Here is a 19795-nt window from a genome sequence, read left to right on the forward strand (position 1 = left end):
CAAGTGTGGATATTAGGTTACTGCCAGTCCAAATAATTTGTTTTTTGTGTTTATGTAGTTGTGCAGAAAATGAGTACATTAGTAATTATTAGCTGTTTGAAAATATGAGCCGCAGTGAAAAATAGCACCGGTGGATTTCCTTTATTTATTTATTTATTTTTTTAACTTGCAATTAGAGAGTAACAAATTAACAGTAATTTATTACCCTCATAGGTCCTTTTGCACTCACCTGATTTAAATTCTCCAGGTTTTGACTATATACATGCTTTTGAGGCTCAGCCAAACGGCTGTAGTTCTTATGTTAAACACTGGAGGGCGCTGCAGGTAAAACCTGCCTGTATTCAACAAGTTCCTAAATCTGTTGTAGGGACAAATTATTAGATAACAAACCTACGTCATTACATTTTATTAATAACATAAATTGTGTTCATCAAGACTGTGGACACTTTAAAGTCTATTTTGAATAGGATTTTTTTTAAATTATTTTTTAAAAATCTTGAACAGAGTGGGAAAAAGAAACCAAAAATAATTTAAACTCCATCCGCAGGTTAAGAATGCCGAACATCACCTGGTCTTTATTCCTGGAGCTATTTAAAGTCAGCAATGTAATGATGTAATGTTTTTTTCTGTGCAGTTAAGATATAAGGTTTTGCGGTCATTCTGACTATAATTTTAGACTTTTACTTCCATTTAGCACTTTCTGTAAAAAAAAAAAAAGTGTCAAAATTAACAAACAGGAAGAAAGAAACAAACAATGAATGAATGAATGCAAACTTTATATACACTTTAATTAGTGTACTTTATTTGTTATTTGTGTTTATTCTTAAAGCAGTCACTGGCTTAATCTTAAGTATTCTCTAATTAAATGTGCTTAAATTTCATCTTTCTTTTCCAAATAAAAGATTATTGCGATTTCTATTCAATTTGTTTTCTTTTACGTAGAATAATCTCTTGAAGTCCTGGTTCTGATAAATATCTCTGGTCTGAATTAAATCTAAACAGGATATAAAACCTTCTTGTAATCATGGTGCCCTGGATTAAAAATAAATAAATAAGCACAGACAAACCTTTGCACTTTAAACATGTTTGTCAAGTTTTCTTAAACATTATATGGTAAGAGACGCCTGACTGGAGTGTTGTGTGAGTTTTGTCCACAAGGTGGCAGTGTAATCTCACACGCAAACTTTAGTTCACGTTTCAAAGTGAAGCTTCCTGTCTTCACAAAATGTTCATATCAGTTTAATATTTACTGCAAAAAATAATAACTCTCACATATATACTTCCATTTTAGAGTCCTATAAATTTACTTCCAACCCTGGTAAAGATGTACAAAAGATATTAAATACTTTTTTTAATGGAAGTAAAAGAATTGGATTATAGAAATTGGCTGCACTTCTTTAACAATATATTTTGGATATTATTTTGATCTTCAGCCACGTTGACAGACTGGCAACCTGTGCAGGGTGGGTGTGTAAACACTGACTAGATCACCATACAGTCATTTAGTCTTTGAATATTTTGGAAGTTCACATTGACTAATGTTTTCAAACTTTATTTTTGTTGATCGTGATGACCGTCCACTGCCAGCTAATGAAAATGTGATATTTAAGATTAAAACATTACATCAGAACAACGAATGCATGTATGTATCATTTGTTTAACCAGGGAAAAAGTAACTCATTGAGATTTAAAAACTCTTTTCCAAGAGTGACCTGGCCAATACAGCGGCATGAAACATACAACAAATCAACAACAAAACACACAACCAAGAGGAATCACATAATTACTCACCAGGGCAGAGACTGAAGCCAAGTGATGGGATCTCTTAGTCCAGTTGCCCAAAGGTATGCAAGATCATTTCAAATCATTCTGCAAATGATTTCAAGAGGAAAATTGAAAAGCCAAGTTCAGTTCTGCAAAGGCAGACCTCATTTGTGTATTGGAAAAAAAAGGGGGGAAAAAAATAAAGCAGAAATGTGGGCTGAATGAAGATTATGCATTTTACCATCAAAACACTTACATGTAAATCAATGGGTCCAAGGCGACACCAGCGTTCTCATGACAGTTCAGGGGTTAAAGGCTATTACTTAAAAAAAAAAAAAAAAAAAAAAAACATTAAATTTGATAGACAAGTCTCATCAGAGTGCACACTAATCCTACCGAACATGAATGAACTTGGTAGAAGTCTATCAGCATCCCACATTTTGCTGCTTTATCTTCAAATAGTTCTCCAAATCTAACAGATAGCAAGGACATCCGCAGTCCTCCTCAGGTCATTGCTGAGACTTTAATGGATTTAGTTCTGGACTCTGCTAAGGCCACGGGAAAATGTATGTTTTCTTCTTTTGAAGCCTTCTTCAAGCTTATTTGGGATTAATGTGATGTTGAAAAATAAAATCACATCCCATCTTCACAGTAAGGTTTCCTGCAGACACCTGTAGGGTTTGCATAAAGACAATTTCAGACCATGGTCAGACCATATAAAGTTACGGTAAGGTCATTTTATTTATATAGCACATTTTCAGCAATAAGGCCATTCAAAGTGCTTTACATGAACTAGAAGGAAATAAATAAAAAAAACCCAAAGGAAAGAGCAAAAGAAGAAAAAAGAAAAAAAAAGTCTAACTCCATGTTTAAGAACAAGTAATCTGTGTTGATCTAAGGTAATAAGTAGTTTCTCTAGATAAACTAATCAGAATTTCTCTGGATTATAAAACAGAACAGTCCCACGCAAGAGTTTGGAAGATTTTCATCAAAACTAGACTTTTTTTTTAAAACATAAATTGCTTCTCTTTTGCAACATCCCTCTTTATTTTAGGCAGACAGAAAACATATCAGATTTTTCTCTCTTACACAGCACAACCTAAACTTGCTGGACCTTCTGCAGCATCTTTAGAAGGATTTCATGCACCGTCCCCGACCGGTTTTTGACTCTGTCGTGCCATATTTTCTCAGAATGCTGGAGACCATCTTCCCTGTAAATACTGAGGATTTTCTGATGTCCTTCTCCTGACTGATACATTTGTACAGTGAGATTTATTTTATTTTATTTTTCAGATTGAACAACTTTTATATCAACTTTTATTCTGTGAGATAAAATCTCTTTTTCAAGGGAGATCCAGTGAAGACGCACAGCGTTGAACAGTATGCAGAACAATCATTAAAATGGTATACACATTTAAAATGCTATAAAATCAAACTAAATAACAATGTATAAGAATAGAGCACAATAGTAAGACTTCAAAAAAAAAATGTCTTTATTATTTCAGTCCTTCCTAACCTCTGCAAACTGTGGTTTTAGCTACAGCACACCAAAGAACATTTGTCAGCGTGGCTCAATCAGGACAGCTGAATCTTTCTTCAGATTCATCAGATTCAATATAATTGATGGCAACTGTTAAAACATAGCAGCTAAATGCTGAAAAGAATTCAAAGTGTGTTTTAGCAAAGTAAAATTTGGAGGGCGTTAAAAATTTGGAGGGCGTTAAAATTTAACGCGAGGTTACTGCAGTTTTATTTTCCTACAGAACCATTTTGACAGTAGTTGTACACTCTCACTGTATGTCTGCAAAGATTTGGGGTGCTGTGGTGGCGCAGGGGCAAAGCGCGACCCACGTACTGAGGCCTTAGTCCTCGTGGCGGTGGTTGCAGGTTCCATTCCCAGCCTGGTGACATTTGCCGCATGTCTTCCCCCTCTCTGGTTACCCTGTTTCCTGTCAAACTACTTTCAAATGAAACCCACTAAAGCCAACAAAACCTTTAAAAAAAGAAAATGTCTGCAAAGAATATAATGCACATGAGTCAAACTCAAGGCCCGGGGGCCAAATTTGGACCGCTGTAGCATTTTATGTGGCCGTCTAGACTCGAGATTACATCAATAACTTCCTCCAGTTTTTCACAAATCCGTAAAGTTCTTGCAAAAAATTCACACAAAAATCAACAGATCCCCACTTCTTTTTCCTGATTTTACTGACATTCTTTTCTCAAATTTGGTCAAAAACACTGGGTTTAAGTCTCACCCTCACTTGATGTTAAGTCATAGTCTGTGACCGATGCAGCGATTTATAAAAAGTCACATTCTTTTATAGAGAACGCCTTACTCTCGTATTGTATTGGTGACGACTCATCCTCGCATTTTCTTATAAAAAGTCATATTTAACATCATACATTAACGCAAATATCGTAGAAATTCCTTCCAAATGTTTCTAAATTAGCACAAATCTGTGATTTTTTGCACAAATCTGTGATTTTGAATGCAAAAAACCCCCACAAAAACAAACGTAAAATCCTGGATGGACTGACCAGTGTGAAAAGATGCTCAATATAACACTTATTAAATACTAAAACAGCTATTAATGATATTTTAGCAATTTAATAGGTTTTATCAATACATTCTGGCACAACTGGCCCCTTTAAGAACATTCAGATTTTTGATACGGCCCAAAATGAAAATGAGTTTGACACCCCTGATATAAAGGGGTGGATAATACATATTTTAATATTTTAAGCAAAAAAAACAACAACAAAAAAACAGATGTAAAGCAGCTTAGAAGTCAGTACGATATTCTGGTTGCTACTGACTCATGGAAAATCTATTTTTACGGAGGGGAGGGGAAAGTTCACCTGAAACTGTGTCTCAGTCCAATTATATCAGTTGTGTTTAGATGTAATGTGCGCTTGTGGCAAGTTGAGTGTGTAATGGTGTTTTGTTTCTTTTTTAAAACCAAGAATCCAAGCAAAAGGTAGAAATAAAGCAAATTCTACCCACTGTCAGACAGCAGACCGTCCAAAATGAAACGGCCGGCTGCTGCTTCACATTTCATACGGCCTGGACGTGGCGTTTATGCACAACCGCAAGGGGTTTGAAACCCTGCATTACAGGCGCACAAATTAAAAGCTTCCCTCGTCCAAGCATACCGCCAATGCAAAAATAATTACTGTCGGCAGTTTTACAGGCAAAGATACAGCCAGAGAACATGACATTCTTTGGCTCGGTATATCATGTTCCTCTTTCCTTTTTTTTTGCTCTGCTGCTGGTGAAGTAAAACAAAACAAATAAACAAACAAACAAAAAAAAAAAGTCATGTTAAAAGTGCATGCAAGCGTGCACTTTTCCCTGGAGCCCGTCAAATTCTGCCTAAGTGTCTCTTGAATCAATTTCCCACTGATTTCCTTTGGCTTCCACGAATACTGAATTTGAAAGCTGCGTAAATGATAAAAAAAGATATTTAACTATCATAATAACAAAAGTGTTTCATTTTGAGCAAAAAATGACTTGCGTGTGTCGTCTTTAAATAAGATCCAGAGTAACAAGAATCCTTGTTTGCGTTGGTGCTTGTAGGAAAAGAATAACTAGCAACGTCGTCTTTCACTGAGGTTTTATTGTACATCTCCTTAGAGCCAATGTCAGATAGAGCCGCTGTAAACGTAGGCAATATGCCCATATTTATGCCGTCTTTGTAACATTTGTATCTTATCACTTAAGAACATATTGTTAAATTTAACATGCTGGTTTTCTAAAAAAAAATAATCAAATTTTAGAAAACTAGCATTGCGGTGTAAAGACGTGGAGGCAACAACGGGACTCAAATCTCCTGGACGGCTTTAAAGCGCAAGCAGCTCAGTGTGGAACACGTGTTTGTTTCTGTCTTTCAGTCTTTTTTTTAACTTAGATGAACAAATGTGAAATGACGTCTGTCGTGGCGTGTCGTTTTGTTGATTGTTTTCATGCTCAAGTTAAATGCTCTGTGACAAAATAAGTTGGGCAAAATGAAAGTAAATTGATCTTTTCAGAAAAAGAACATTTTTCCTGACTCATCCTAAGAATCCTCCTATTTTCTCAGTTAATGTGATGATGATGATGATGATCACATGAGTTCACAGCTATTGATGGATGAATGATATAATACTGTAACGTGACAGAGATGGCCGCCCATGTGAAGTCATGAAGTGACCTTTTGATGTAGTGCACTGAATCTAATACATTACAAATTCCTGACAGCGATCCAGAAACAAGATGATACTGCAGCAATAAAATATGTCATTGTGTTGATTATAGTCCCAGATTACTTATCTAATAGTTAGACAAGATGTTCAGCTTAGCAAAATTCCTTACTTATTATTTTTCTTTTTATTTGACTGTTGCTTAGTTTGTAAAAAAAAAGAAAAAAGAAAAAGAAAATACTGGTTAAATGATTAGACTTAAAATCGAATTGCATTAGCAATAAAATACAGAATAAATAAGGAACACAGTTAATGCAAAAATAAAATATCTACCTTTTTGTGTACCTGAAGATTACAACACTTATTTGGAAAAAAAAGACTGAAGTAAAAAAAAAAAAATTATTTAAAAATAAAAGGAAGGTAAAGTGTTTCTTTTTTGACTCTTAAACTTTGAGGTCATTAAGGTCAAGGTATGCACTTTTCTCAAGAAGGTAAAGGCAGTAGTTTGGATCTGCCACGGCTGTGTGTTAGTCATCTTTTGCTTTCTGCGATCATAGGAGACCCAATACTCAAAAGTTCGTTATTATTTTGGAGTGTTTATGATCAAGGTCACTTCCCATGCAGGGAACATCTCAAAGATAATTCACGGTGATCATTGCTGACATACGTTTAAATCCAAAATTGCATTTTCTATTCATTTCTAAACCTTTTCTTGTTTTTACCTGAAAAATAAAAATAAAAATCCTAAATGAGTATGGTACTTTTTTTTTTTTACTCGCTTTTTTTTTTATTTGGATCCCACTGACAAGTACAAGGAGGAGAACCTTTATATGCAGTGACAACCCAGCACACAAGGTTGATAACCTGGTGTTAAATACCACACTTTTGCTCTATTTGCTCAGAAATTCAAAACAAAAGTGAACGCCATGATCTCCCAGAAAGGCAGTTGTTCTCAACAAGGTAACAAGCTGATTGTTAAAGTGCACACAATGATATCTCCACTACATATTTTGTTAATATTTGGATTTGAGCACATATTTTATTATACCCTTGCTAATTTTGCAGCTTTTCAAGGACACTTGAAATGTTTCAAAACATCCGGGGGTTTTTTTGTTTGTTTTTTTTGTCTTTGCTGTGGAAAATAACGTGCAGCTAAAGTAGACTCACTTATTTATTGTGGATCATCTACACCATTGGTCCCCAGGCCCCGGGCCGCGCAAGAAATAATTAAATATTTCCGGTTTAAGTATTATTTGAGTCTGGTGGATCTTTTATTTTGAAAATCCTTTAGCCGGATTCTCTCGATTACGTCTTGCGCGCCAAGATTGAGTCCACAATCAGCAAAATGAGTAAGAAACAGATCAGATGTCTTTGGAAAGTTTCTTTGCGAAGGGGAAAAGAGAAGAGACAGGAGAATAGATTTATCCCGGCAGGTGATTCTCACGTTCCAAGCTCTGCATGATATGGTGACCGGATGTTAATGAGGGAATGAAGCTTCAAACTGCTTCACCATGTAGAGACCAACCATACTGTGCATAAGCAACACTTCCGGTGTCATTGTCTCTCATCACTCCCAGGTCTTGTTGCAGAGAAACAAGCTCAGGGCTCCCTTTAGTCGTGAGTTAAAATGTTCACGAAAGTTCGTTTTACTTTAAATCTGTATCTTATTTTGAAGGGATATGTAAACGTTGCCATAGCGACCAGAGTCGGAGAGCGTTAGGGCAGCGGTGGAGACGAGAGGAGAGGAGTGGAGCTTGTGAGTTTTAGGTCTGGTTCACACGGCAGGATTTACGGATTGTGGGCCGATTTTCCAAACCTCTGTGACCACAGAGCCGATAAAAGTCCAACAGGTTCGATCGGCTCCTGCCGTGTGTCCGGCCACACGGCAGGAGCAACACGCCACACACGAACCGATTCCACTCACGAACATCCCGATTCCGAGTAAAAACCGAGTAAAACCCCCAAAATACCAAACGTGAATTTAGAATAATCAAACACAGATGACGATGTAGAAGCAGCAGTGATAGTTTGTGGACTCATTTTAAGCGATAAAAAAGAAAAGGCGTTTGATTAAAGACGGCGGGAGCAGCCGCTTTATTTGCTGCACTGTGATTTGGAGGTGAGTTATGTTTCTTCTTAGTTAACAATTTAACTGAATAAACATAACCACATATAATAAACATGTATAAAAATGACCTTTACATATAGTAATAAACATTTCCACATATCACCTCCGATGTCCACCGGACTCTCAGTTGCCATGTCAACTGTTTGGGATTCCCTCCGTTCTTACGTCACAGCTCTTTCTTTTTCTCTTTTTTTTTCTCCGAAGAGTTTTTGCGGCGCCAGTGGCTCGTATTTATTTATTTATTTATTATTTTTTGCGACAGTAGGCAGACAGGAAGGAGGGCGAGGAGAGGGGGGAGGACATGCGGCAAAGGTCGCCGGGACCGGGAGTCGAACCCGCGACGTCCGCGTCGAGGACTAAGACCTCCAAACGTGGCGCGTGCTAATCCCCCTACGTCCCGTCACCGCGCTTTCTGATTGGCTGCCTGTCACATTCAACAGACTGCGTTCTCTCTCCCCAGTCATGGAAAACCCCACGGGCTGCGATAATCGGGCCAAGACTGCCGCAGCCGTCAAATATGCCTTATTTTAGTTCAGGCATATTCAACACACCACCACATAACACACCACACACTGCAGGACGTTGTAAGATTGTCGTAAAGGGAAAACGGGGGCAAAAAAAGGGCTTTAGGTAGAAAGCCAACATGCAGAAGCATTATCTGATGGTCCTCACCCTCCGGGCTGCAGTAAAATTGCCAAGTCTTGACCGGTCCGCGGTAATAAAAAGGTTGGGGACCACTGATCTACACCACAAAATGTATTAAGTAACACCTATATTACAAAATTTCAACCATTTTCCTCCTTTTTTTCTTTTACCAATGTGTCATAGAGGATTAAGGCCACCAAGAAAAAAAAAAAGAATTCTCAGAATTCTGACTTTAATCTCAGAATTCTGACTTTAATCTCAGAATTTTGACTTTAATCTCAGAATTCTGACTTAATCTCAGAATTCTGACTTTCTGACTTTAATCTCAGAATTCTGACTTTAAACTCAGAATTCTGACTTTAATCTCAGAATTCTGACCTTCTGACTTTAAACTCAGAATTCTGACTTTAATCTCAGAATTCTGACTTTCTGACTTTAATCTCAGAATTCTGACTTTCTGACTTTAAACTCAGAATTCTGACTTTAATCTCAGAATTCTGACTTTAATCTCAGAATTCTGACTTTCTGACTTTAAACTCAGAATTCTGACCTTCTGACTTTAATCTCAGAATTCTGACTTTAATCTCAGAATTCTGACCTTCAGACTTTAATCTCAGAATTCTGACTTTAATCTCAGAATTCTGACTTTCTGACTTTAAACTCAGAATTCTTCTTGTTTTTTCGGTGACCCTAATCCCCTTCCGTATAGATGTGAGTGTGTGTGTGTGTGTGTTTTTTTAACACTCACAATTACCTTAAAATTGTTTACTCACCACTTGACACTGCCTGTGTGCTTATCTAAGGGTTGGTAGAGTCTTATCAAAATGAATAAACTGATAACATTCAGATAACAACCGTGAAGAAATGCATTTTCCTTATTTTATTTCTCCCCTTCTTCTTCTGATTCAACTGAATCAGTACTTCCTCTGCAGGTGATCTACTTTGAAAGGGGCTTATTAGACAGTGTGCAAAAGAGTGCGCTAATTATGTTTTAAAACTGTTCACTCTGCTGTTGTGTAGGAAAACCTTTTTAAAAAAAAAAAATCTCTCTCACTCTCAAACTCTCACTCCTCATTGTGATTCGGCTCCCTCTTTCTCTCCTTTATTCGCTGAGGGACTCTCCTCCCCTCTCCCTCCCCCTCTCTCCCACCGTGCGTCAAATTCTCGGCCCATGGTGTTCAGGCTCCCAGTTTCTCAGTTTCCCTCCAGGATGGGTTTCTTCAGGTTCCTCGGGTCTGTTAAGAGCGACTTAATCCTCTTTTTAACTCCGTGCGCTCTCCTTCCTCTGCCTTTGGTGATCGGGACATCGGTATGTATACTCATTTGATGTGTCAGTAGATGGTGCATTGACTAATAAAACTGTTTCAAAGAAAAAAAAGAAAATGTCAGGACAGAAAGTTGTTTTGCTTTTCTTTTTTTAGCAATTGAATGAATAAGAAATGTAGCAGAGACGCGATGGACAAGTTCTCTCTTCGTTTTTTGAGGGGTGAGGGGAGGGGGGGGTTGCACCTGTTGCTACGCACGAGCGCTGTGCACGAGGCTCCCGGAGGCTCCGCGGTGCACCCCACGGTCCTGTTGTTTTAACTTCGTATTTTTTGTCAGCATCAACTGTCAAGTGCAGCCGTGGGAACACGCAAAGTCAAAGGGGGTTCTGTCCACATGTGACAGGGACACACACACGGTCTACATGCATGTTGTGACAAGCAGGGATGGACTGTAGTAACGCGCAGCGGCCACAGGCAAGAACACAAATTAGTTTTGGACCAGCTAACACGCGCCTAACGCTTCTGAAAGCAACAGAGCAAAAACATTTGCAGTGTTTTAGTTGTTTAAATTGTCTGATTAACACGTAAAATAATATTACACTAATTCATACGTGCCGCTTGAAATAAAATAAAAAAACAAAACAACACAAATTATTGAAGTGTTACTTAAATGTGTTCAGTTATATGTTTAAGTTGGGGACAAAACTGCGAAGTTGTGAGAAGGCAAATGTCCATTTATGGACATTGAATTTTGGACTTTCTCCCAAAAGTCAATGTCTTGAGTCTAAAACTTTTAGTCCTTTATATGCGTTTTGGTGTTTGACATTTTTAGGGTTTTAATGATATGAATGTTTGTAATGTTTGCAGGTGACACAAACATTTTTTGAAAAAAACAAAACACAAAAAAACAAGTTACCTGATATTACAGAAAGAGATAATTTGACACTGACAGGTTATCACTGAAACCACATAGAGCTCCTTCACTGACAGTCTGCTGCATCCTAAGTGCACAAAAGAGCATAATAGGAGATCCTTCCTCCCAGTAGCTGTTAGACTCTGTAACCATCACAGCTCCCAACAAACTCAATATGTGCTTACATCCCTGCTGGTATTTGAACAGTTTAACAGCACATTATACTTCACTTTGTTTCTATATATTTATACATTTAATTAATCTTTATTTTTGTGTGACCTTATGTTCCTCAAAGCTGCTGTTACACCTGGCTTTCCCTATGGGACAATAAAGGATATTTATTGTACAGATGTACGGGGAAACAGTTTTGCAAAACAAAAAAGTAAACCGAACATGAAGAAGCAGGATTCGGCTTTTATGCTCCTCTAATCTGGAGCAAACTTCCAAAAAACTGCTAAACTGCTGAAACACTGATTTTCCTTACGTCAAGTTTGGTTAGAGTTGCCTCCCATTAATTTAAAACTGGAAAATAGATTCACTCTGGTCTGGGTGGCAACTTTTCATTACTCTTTCATTTTTGCTTCGTCAGCTGTGTTTTTTTTTATTTTTCTATCATGTAAAGCACTTTGACTTGCCTTGTTGCAGAAATGTTCTGCACAAAATAAACTTGACCTGTGTGTGACCAGAAACAATAGAACACTCTAATCTTCACCCTTTGAACCATCATAACATCCAATTTAAGTTGACATGACTTTGACTTTTACTACAAATGTTTGTAGCTTTTTATTGGTGACTTTTGTCTGAGGAGTTTTAAACCAAATTAGCTGTTGTATTGTAAAAAAATTATAAATTGTAAAAATATACCAGTTTTTAAAATTTTTTTTACATGTCTTTATGGGGTTTTCTAAACAGGAGGCAGAATGTGCGTATGTGATCATCTTAATGGCGGTGTACTGGTGCACTGAGGTACTTCCACTGCCTGTGACATCACTTCTCCCAGCTGTCCTTTTCCCTTTGTTTGGCATAATGCAGTCTAAAGATGTAAGTCAAGCAACCGCCAGAAATCTGTTTTTGACAAAAATGATTAATTTGCCAGAAATTGAATCAACTCCCATGTGATCTGCCGTTCCCAGGTGGGCATGCAGTACTTGAAGGACACCAACTTGCTGTTTGTGGGAGGCCTGCTGGTCGCCGTGGCGGTGGAGCACTGGAACTTGCACAAACGCATCGCTTTAAGGGTGCTGCTAATCGTCGGTGTGCGTCCAGCGCTGTGAGTAGCTTGCCGACAGACTCGCATCTGCCGTCTTAATCTTTCGGGCCCACATGTTCTTAGTTTATCTAATCGGCTGTCAGAAGAGCTATACTGAAGATAAGGACGCTGTGTTCAAGGTTTTTACTGCATCGTAAAACTCTGTGCCACATTGTCACCTATGGCGATAAAACGCCTCCTGAGTTTACGACTTCAGTTCCAAACAACTTTGATTTTTCATTTTTTTTATTAATTTCGAGGCCAAATTCACCACCCAGTGTCTAGACGAGCTGCTAGTGCATCACAGGACACTTTTACTGTTTGTTTTTTTTCTTTCTTTTTCTTCTTCTTTCTGCAAGGTTGATGCTGGGATTCATGGGTGTCACTGCGTTCTTGTCGATGTGGATCAGCAACACGGCTACCACGGCTATGATGGTGCCAATTGTCCAAGCAGTGTTGGATCAGCTCAACAACAGTGACAGAGAAGTGCCACAGATCATCAGTTCAGACGAGCATGTCCAGACATCAGACACTGACTGCAAGCCACCAGCGCAGACAGAAAAAGAGGCAGAGGGAAAAGGTGAGTGATTGTTAAATAGGGCGGTAGTGTGTAAAATCAACTTTTTTTTTTAAAGTTTACATCATCATACGAAGTTATTCCCTCGTCAAAAACATACCCGGGTATGTTGCCTTGATTGTTCCTCTTCGGAGCTGCAGCTTCCAAGCTTCTGTAACTCCCCCCACTCAGCTCCTACAGACTAGCCAGCAGCAATTAGCAAACACCAAGTGGAACTGCGCATCTGCTGAGCTCTTTATACAAGCTGCTCTAGGTTACTAGCGGAGCAATGTTGCAATGACTTCCTGAAGGCGGAATTGCAGGAAGAGCAGGAGTTTTCAAAGACAGAGGCCCTATTTAAAGGAGTCAAGATGCAAAGAATAACATCTTATATATACACAACATTTTCGAAGGCAGCATGGTAACTAATTGTGCTAGAAAATTGCACTATTTGGCCTGAAAGTGCATAACATGACCCCTTTGAATGTTTCAAGACAAGAAAAAAAATGCATTCCATAATTACTGATGTATTGCTTTACCATACTGTTTCTTGTGAAGACACCTACATTAATGTAGTCTAACATTGCTTAGCATCAAATTCTTTTTTTTTTTTTTAAAAATCAGAGTTGGGCAGAACTGAAAACTATTTTCACTCAAAACTATTTTCACTCCTCCCTCTTTGTTTAAAGGCCCAGTGGTTGTGACTTTCTTAGATGACTCAGTCGAGGTTGCCAGGCACAAGGAGGCCATAGAGAGGCGAAGAATGGGTAAGGGGATGACCTTGTGTGTTTGTTACGCTGCCAGCATCGGAGGCACCGCCACGCTGACAGGAACTGGTCCCAATCTGGTGCTTATGGGACAAATGAACCAGTGAGTGAATCCTTTTGATTTACAAGCTCGACTTTTTTTTTTTTTTTTTTTTTTTTTTTACACCACAGCTGACTCTATTTCCATGTGTCTTAAAGGTTGTTTCCTGAAAATGAAGATGTGATTAACTTTGCCTCCTGGTTCGGATTTGCGTTCCCAAATATGATCCTCATGCTGACACTAGCCTGGCTCTGGCTGCAGTTTGTCTTCATGGGGTTCAAGTGAGTCTCTGACAGAAAATGTAACATCTTTCCTGCGTTAGCGCCACGTTTGACAGTAGAGACGACGTGAAAATTCTGACTCCCATGCGATTCCTCTAGTTTCAGGAAAACATGGGGCTGTGGGGCAGCCAAGACAGAAAAGGAGATTGCTGCATATAACGTGATCCGTGAGCAACACCGTCAGCTGGGGACCATGAGTTTCGGAGAGATAAGTGTGTTGAGTCTCTTCGTTTTGCTGGTAGTCCTTTGGTTCTCCAGAGATCCGGGTTTTGTTCGTGGCTGGGCTACAGATCTAAACTCCACAGCAGAGTGTGTACTTGTGGTTTTCATTTCTGATTTTGCACATTTGCACAAATGTGTACATGAATGCAGTTGATGGCAGAATCTCCCTGGTCTTCTAACCTCGCAGATATGTGACAGATGCCACAGTAGCGATCTTTGTGGCCATCCTGCTCTTTGTCCTACCCTCTGTACCACCGCGATTCTGTTCACGCGGGGCTCGAAGTTTTGATATAAGTAAGGCATCATTCTAGAAAAAAACTAGTTAAAAGGAGGCCATTTCTGTAATGCTTTGTCTCTTGTGGGTGTTTTCATTCAATCTGTAGCCACAGAACAGACCTCTACCTCAACACCCCGACTCCTCACCTGGACAGTTGCCCAAAAGAAGGTGCCATGGGGCATTGTACTTCTCCTTGGGGGTGGGTTTGCCCTCGCCAAAGGGAGTGAAGTAAGTAGCAAGAATAGTTACATTTCTATGTTATATTGTCACACACTGTTGTGTTAAGCTAGATTATGCTATTTACCCTTTGCAATTACCTCACCAAACCCCTTGACAGACATCAGAAGTGAAGGTCCACTCTTGTCTGTGGGAATGTCTTAAAATCCAGACGTTTTGGAAGGTTGTTATTAGGTGTCTATCTGAATTGTTTAAGGTGAAAGTCCCATTAGAGGTTAAAATTTGTGTTCAATGGAATTTAAACAATCACAGATGAAAACTAAATTGATAGACTACGGACTTCTTCAAACCGGAAGATCTATTGCATTAGGCTGGAGGAGCATGGACGCCCCCTCCCTGGGACTATGGAAGAAAGAAATGGCAAATTTGCTCAGACTGGAAAAACTAACATACATCGCCAAAGGTAAACAGTGAGACTGTGAGAACCTCTGGGAGCCATATATGAGGATCATAGGGACTGAAGGCGGAGCTTATTAATGGGTGTCTTAAATTGATGTCTTGACTACAGTTTCTATTTATATATTGTCTTATTTTCCTCTGCCTTAATCTAAAGGGTCGTGTGTAATTTTGGAACTAAACAAATGCAGGTTTGAATGGTGAGTGCGTGAGTGAATGTAAGTCTGTATAAGTACATGTTTACAATGTTAAGTTTGTTGTTTGTGAGTTTGCTGTGTCCTAAAAGAGAAAATCCAATAAAATATATTGGGAAGAAGTGAAGGTCCAGAGTATTGAACAGAGTGACTGCAATTGTTTTCCCAAGTTATTTTTGCCAAAATAACTTGGAAAAGTTAGAGGTTAAAACTTTTCCAAGTTTCCAAGTTTTAATATTTGGCAAAATATTTTTATAAATATTTTAAATAAAAATATTATTTTTATTTGGCAAAAATATTAGCTCTACTTGTTCAAGTGGAGCTAAATTATCTGTGGACGTAGCACGCCTAGCTGGGGCTCATCGACAGTGGGTTTATGGAGAGGACTTATAAGCATACAAAAATCTTGTTGCTTACCAGTATTTTTTGATGGGGGGGGGGGGGGGGGGGGGCATTCTCTCCATAGTTACTGATGATTAGACGTGTACCTTTCCCATAACGCAGTATCTGATTGCATCTTACCAATCTTACTTGGTTATGAAGTACATGAACCATAACCTTAGAATCGTCTTACTGTGAACATTGTCTACAATATTGTGAGCATCTAAACAACTTGAACCACTCAGTTTTAGTCACATCAAAACAGCACAACCTTCAAATTACTGAAATAATTTTATTTAAATCTAAAAATAAATGTTGTGTTGTATGTGACATACAGTGTTTTTATGGTTCGTTCAACTTTTTTTTTTTTTTTTTAAATGCAGGTGAAACTCAGTCCCATCTCACAAACAGCAGTGAATTTGGTCACCCTGTGTTGAAATGCATTGTATTGTGTCGTGTTGTGTTGCACCTTAGCTTGACCTATGTCACGTTTTTCCTGCTTTCAGGTATCAGGGCTCTCAAAGTGGATGGGGAACCAAATGACTCCTCTGCAGAACATCCCTTCCTGGGGAATAGCTATCATTTTGTGCCTACTGATTGCTACTTTCACAGAGTGCACCAGCAATGTGGCGACTGCGACGCTGTTCCTACCTGTCTTAGCCTCAATGGTAAGAGCTATCACAGAGACAGTCACATGAGAAAATGGGGATCAACGTAAGAACTGGCTGGAGACATTAACTCATGCCCGACCGCAGTGGTTCAATTAAGTTAAGGTCCGAACTGGAGTTCCAGCACTCACAGTGAGAACTGGCCTACTTTCCCATGTTTGGCAAGCTCCCTAGTTGGTTATTCGGGGTGACTATGTTCAGCTCTCCTCAGTGGGGCCCTCCTCCCATTAATAACCTGCCAAGTACACCAGGGCAGCCCACTGCCCTGTCTGGCTGTCACAAAGCACCTAAAGAATGACATTACTATGCCTACTGGCTGACCACTTCACAGAATTACAAAGTTCACGCCACAAAAGATAGTTTCTAATTGGAACAATGAAACTAATATCTATAAAAAGCAAAGCCAAGAATCTGTACCAAAAAAGTGACTTGCGAAAGCATTAATACCCATTAATTTTTTTTTTCTTTTTACATTTTGTCATGGTTAGTATGTTTTTATGTGGTAAATCAAAACAAAGTGGAAGGAACTAGACATAGCTTTTTGGAGGGTGGGGGGTTTGTTATAAAAATGTGAAATACTGTGATTTATAGAATTATTCATCATCAATTAATCGGAGGAAAGGAACACACCATAAAGATTGGAGATAAAGATGTGGTGTGAGGTTTAAAGTACTGAAATAAATTGAAGTTTTTTAGGTCAGTGTGTGTGTACTTCAAAATAATGATTCTGGGATTGAATACCAATGGACGGCAGTCTTTTTGATGACTTTTTGTAAAAGAAAAAAAAAATAGAAAATGATCCATTCTTTTCCTTCCTCTTCAAAACTATGTACTGATTTGTACCTGGCTCTCTCACAGATATTCCAAAAAGGAAATGATGAAGTTTGTGGTTTCAATCTGAAACACTGAAACAGTTATAGGAGAATGTATATTGTGTCACCGAATGTGCAAACTAGTTTTATGTAAAAATAGGGGGAATGAACAATTCAACCAGATAAGCAAAGCTGGAGCTTTGGAAATGAAAACCTGGAGTAATAATAATTTATGGTTCATTGCATTGTGTGCCATGATGTCAAGGAAATCTAGATGATTAAAACAAACTCTATTTACATAGACAAAACACTATCATTGCGGTGACCTGATATACAGTTTCAATGTGAAGTTTAGTTCTTTTCACCGTTTATTTTGAGAAACAGAAATTACTGTGCACTTGTTCCGAGCCTCTGTGCCTCGTGACATGTAATTCAGAAGCAAATTCCACTCAGCAACGTTCCCCTCAGTTCCCAGCAGTCTGCCATTATCGCGAACACATGTAGCGCCTTTCTATTTTGGATGTCTTGACTCAGCACCAGGCCAGCACAGCAGGAATTACATCTTAATTATACCCACCTAATGAGAGTTTTCACTCCGGGCAGAACTGCACACATTTCATTCAGAGTTATGAGTCAATGATTGTGGTTGGAGGGGAAAAATAGCCAGATAGAGTAGCTGAGGATTATGCGATCACGTCTGTTTTCAGCGCAGCCTTATAGTCTTAAAAACCTCTTTTGTGATTACTGCAGTCTCAGTCCATTGGAATCAACCCGCTGTATGTCATGGTGCCCTGCACTCTGAGCGCCTCGTTCGCCTTCATGCTGCCCGTCGCCACCCCTCCCAACGCCATAGTCTTCTCTTATGGACACCTGAAGGTTGCTGACATGGTGAGTAGGGCGGTTGATTGTGGGGGTTATTTTGTAAATGATATGCTGAATCTGATGATGCTATGACTTTTCCTGCTGCTGTTATACAATTAGGACAGAGGAACCCGTATTTAATGTCGTCTATAGTTGCAGCCCAAGCGGTTTTATAAACATGTGGTGAAAAGCTTATGTGTTTCCCAGAACCAAACCGATAAAAGATTAGAACTAAGTCTGATAAAAAAAAATTGTGACATCTTGTAACTAAATGTAGTTTAAAAGGAAATAATTACCCTAACTTTTGTGCCCGTGTCTCCTTCCAAGCGTGTGGGAGACACTGTGTTGAATACTGCAAATGAGAAGGACCTATGCCAGGGTAGCCTGGTAAAAAAGCAGCCCCTTGTTTTACCCTTCGCTTCGTACAGAGTCTGGGCTCTCGGCTATTGAGAAATGATCGCTTCCTGGAGGAGTGGACTGTGTTGAGTTTTTGAATTCTACCCAATGGCTAGCCTTTGCCCGTGACATGTGCAATGCTCCATTTCGACTCCAAGAAGCTTACCGAAAATTGCCTGCGCTGCAGACGGCCGTCCTCCTCTGCGAAGAGAGAAGTGCCGAGCCGAGCAAGATGGCTGTTAATGTTAATTCAACATATGGAGGCGTAGCCAACATGGACAGAACTACTTCGTTCACTTCCACCTCTGCCATTGCTGAATGTACAGGTAGACAGGTACTAGTCTAAAAACCGCGCAAAAAAACTGACAACAATGTCATTCACAGCTTCTGCTTCTGTTTGCTAATTTGCCTGGTTGGCACTCATTTCTCAAGAGCCCAGACCCTCTACAAAATGATCATACAAAGCGAAGCGCAGGACACAAGGCTGCTGTTTACGTCCTGCGTTCTCATTTGTCCTCAGGGAACTCTACACACCATAAAATTGAAAGAGGACATACTTCATTTTTTACCACTTTTAGCCAATGGAAACTTTTATGTGAGGGAGATAAGTTGTTTGTTTTTACTGTTTGAAATGAGTTTTATCGAGCTAACCCGTATAGCGGCCACTCAGCGGACAGTTTTGACAAACTGTCACTGAACTGAAAGCCTTCAGTAAATTGAACAGAGCGATATGTCCAGATCTACTGACTAGCAAGTAAATAAAGCACACCTTTTAAAAAAAGGTATTTGTATGTATTTTTGTCCCCAACAGGCTAAGACTGGGATAGTTATGAACATTATCGGCATCGTTTGCGTTACACTGGCCATCAACACCTGGGGCAAGGCGATGTTTCACCTGGACACTTTCCCTGCCTGGGCCAACGTCACAGGCGTCTGAACGACTTCTGCCATCACACACCATCTATGCACGCCCTCCTCCCCCAGACCCTGTCCTCGGGTGACAAACACCTGAAACCAGATTGAAAGCCTGGGACCAAACAGTGAGCTTCATGTGTTGTATTGCTGTCTGGATTTTATGAGTGTTTTGTGACGGAAAGTGGAGGGGAATGTGGCTGGAAAAGACACATGGCAATATTTATACATCACAATGAAGAGATACTTGAATGAAAGCCCCTGATTGCCTTAAATTACACGACACAAACCAAATGCTGTCTACTAACTTAAAACCAGGAAATATGAATTATCCCAGCAGGTAGTTCTGGTGGAGTAATTGAAAACAAACCTAATATTTTGTAAAAGGCATTGAATTTTTTCCAGTTTTTCTTTTGCAAACGTAGCCAGATGTTTTTAGAAACTCTTTATTTTTAACATACTGTATATACAGTACAGACCAAAAGTTTGGACACACCTTTTAATTCAATGAGTTTCCTTTATTTTCATGACTATTGACATTGTAGATTCACACTGAAGGCATCAAAACTATGAATAACATGTGGAAATATGCACTAAACAAAAAAGTGTAAAACTGAAAATACCCCTTATATTCTAGTTTCTTCAAAGTAGC

At 39.0% G+C, this 19795-nt stretch overlaps 1 protein-coding gene across 1 annotated transcript; it reads left to right on the top strand.

Moving 5' to 3' along the window:
* The first annotated feature begins 9872 nt into the window (after positions 1 to 9872).
* Positions 9873 to 19530, top strand: slc13a5b (solute carrier family 13 member 5b). The gene is made up of 12 exons (XM_032590272.1): positions 9873 to 10025; positions 11807 to 11935; positions 12028 to 12164; positions 12503 to 12723; positions 13389 to 13569; positions 13665 to 13787; positions 13887 to 14096; positions 14197 to 14303; positions 14393 to 14514; positions 16001 to 16162; positions 17725 to 17862; positions 19043 to 19530. Exons 1-12 carry the CDS (start codon positions 9888 to 9890, stop codon positions 19166 to 19168), a joined length of 1794 nt encoding a protein of 597 aa, XP_032446163.1. The 5' UTR covers positions 9873 to 9887; the 3' UTR covers positions 19169 to 19530.
* The last annotated feature ends 265 nt before the right edge of the window (positions 19531 to 19795 follow it).

The sequence above is a fragment of the Xiphophorus hellerii genome, chromosome 18, assembly GCF_003331165.1.
Source record: "Xiphophorus hellerii strain 12219 chromosome 18, Xiphophorus_hellerii-4.1, whole genome shotgun sequence".
NCBI lineage: Eukaryota > Metazoa > Chordata > Actinopteri > Cyprinodontiformes > Poeciliidae > Xiphophorus > Xiphophorus hellerii.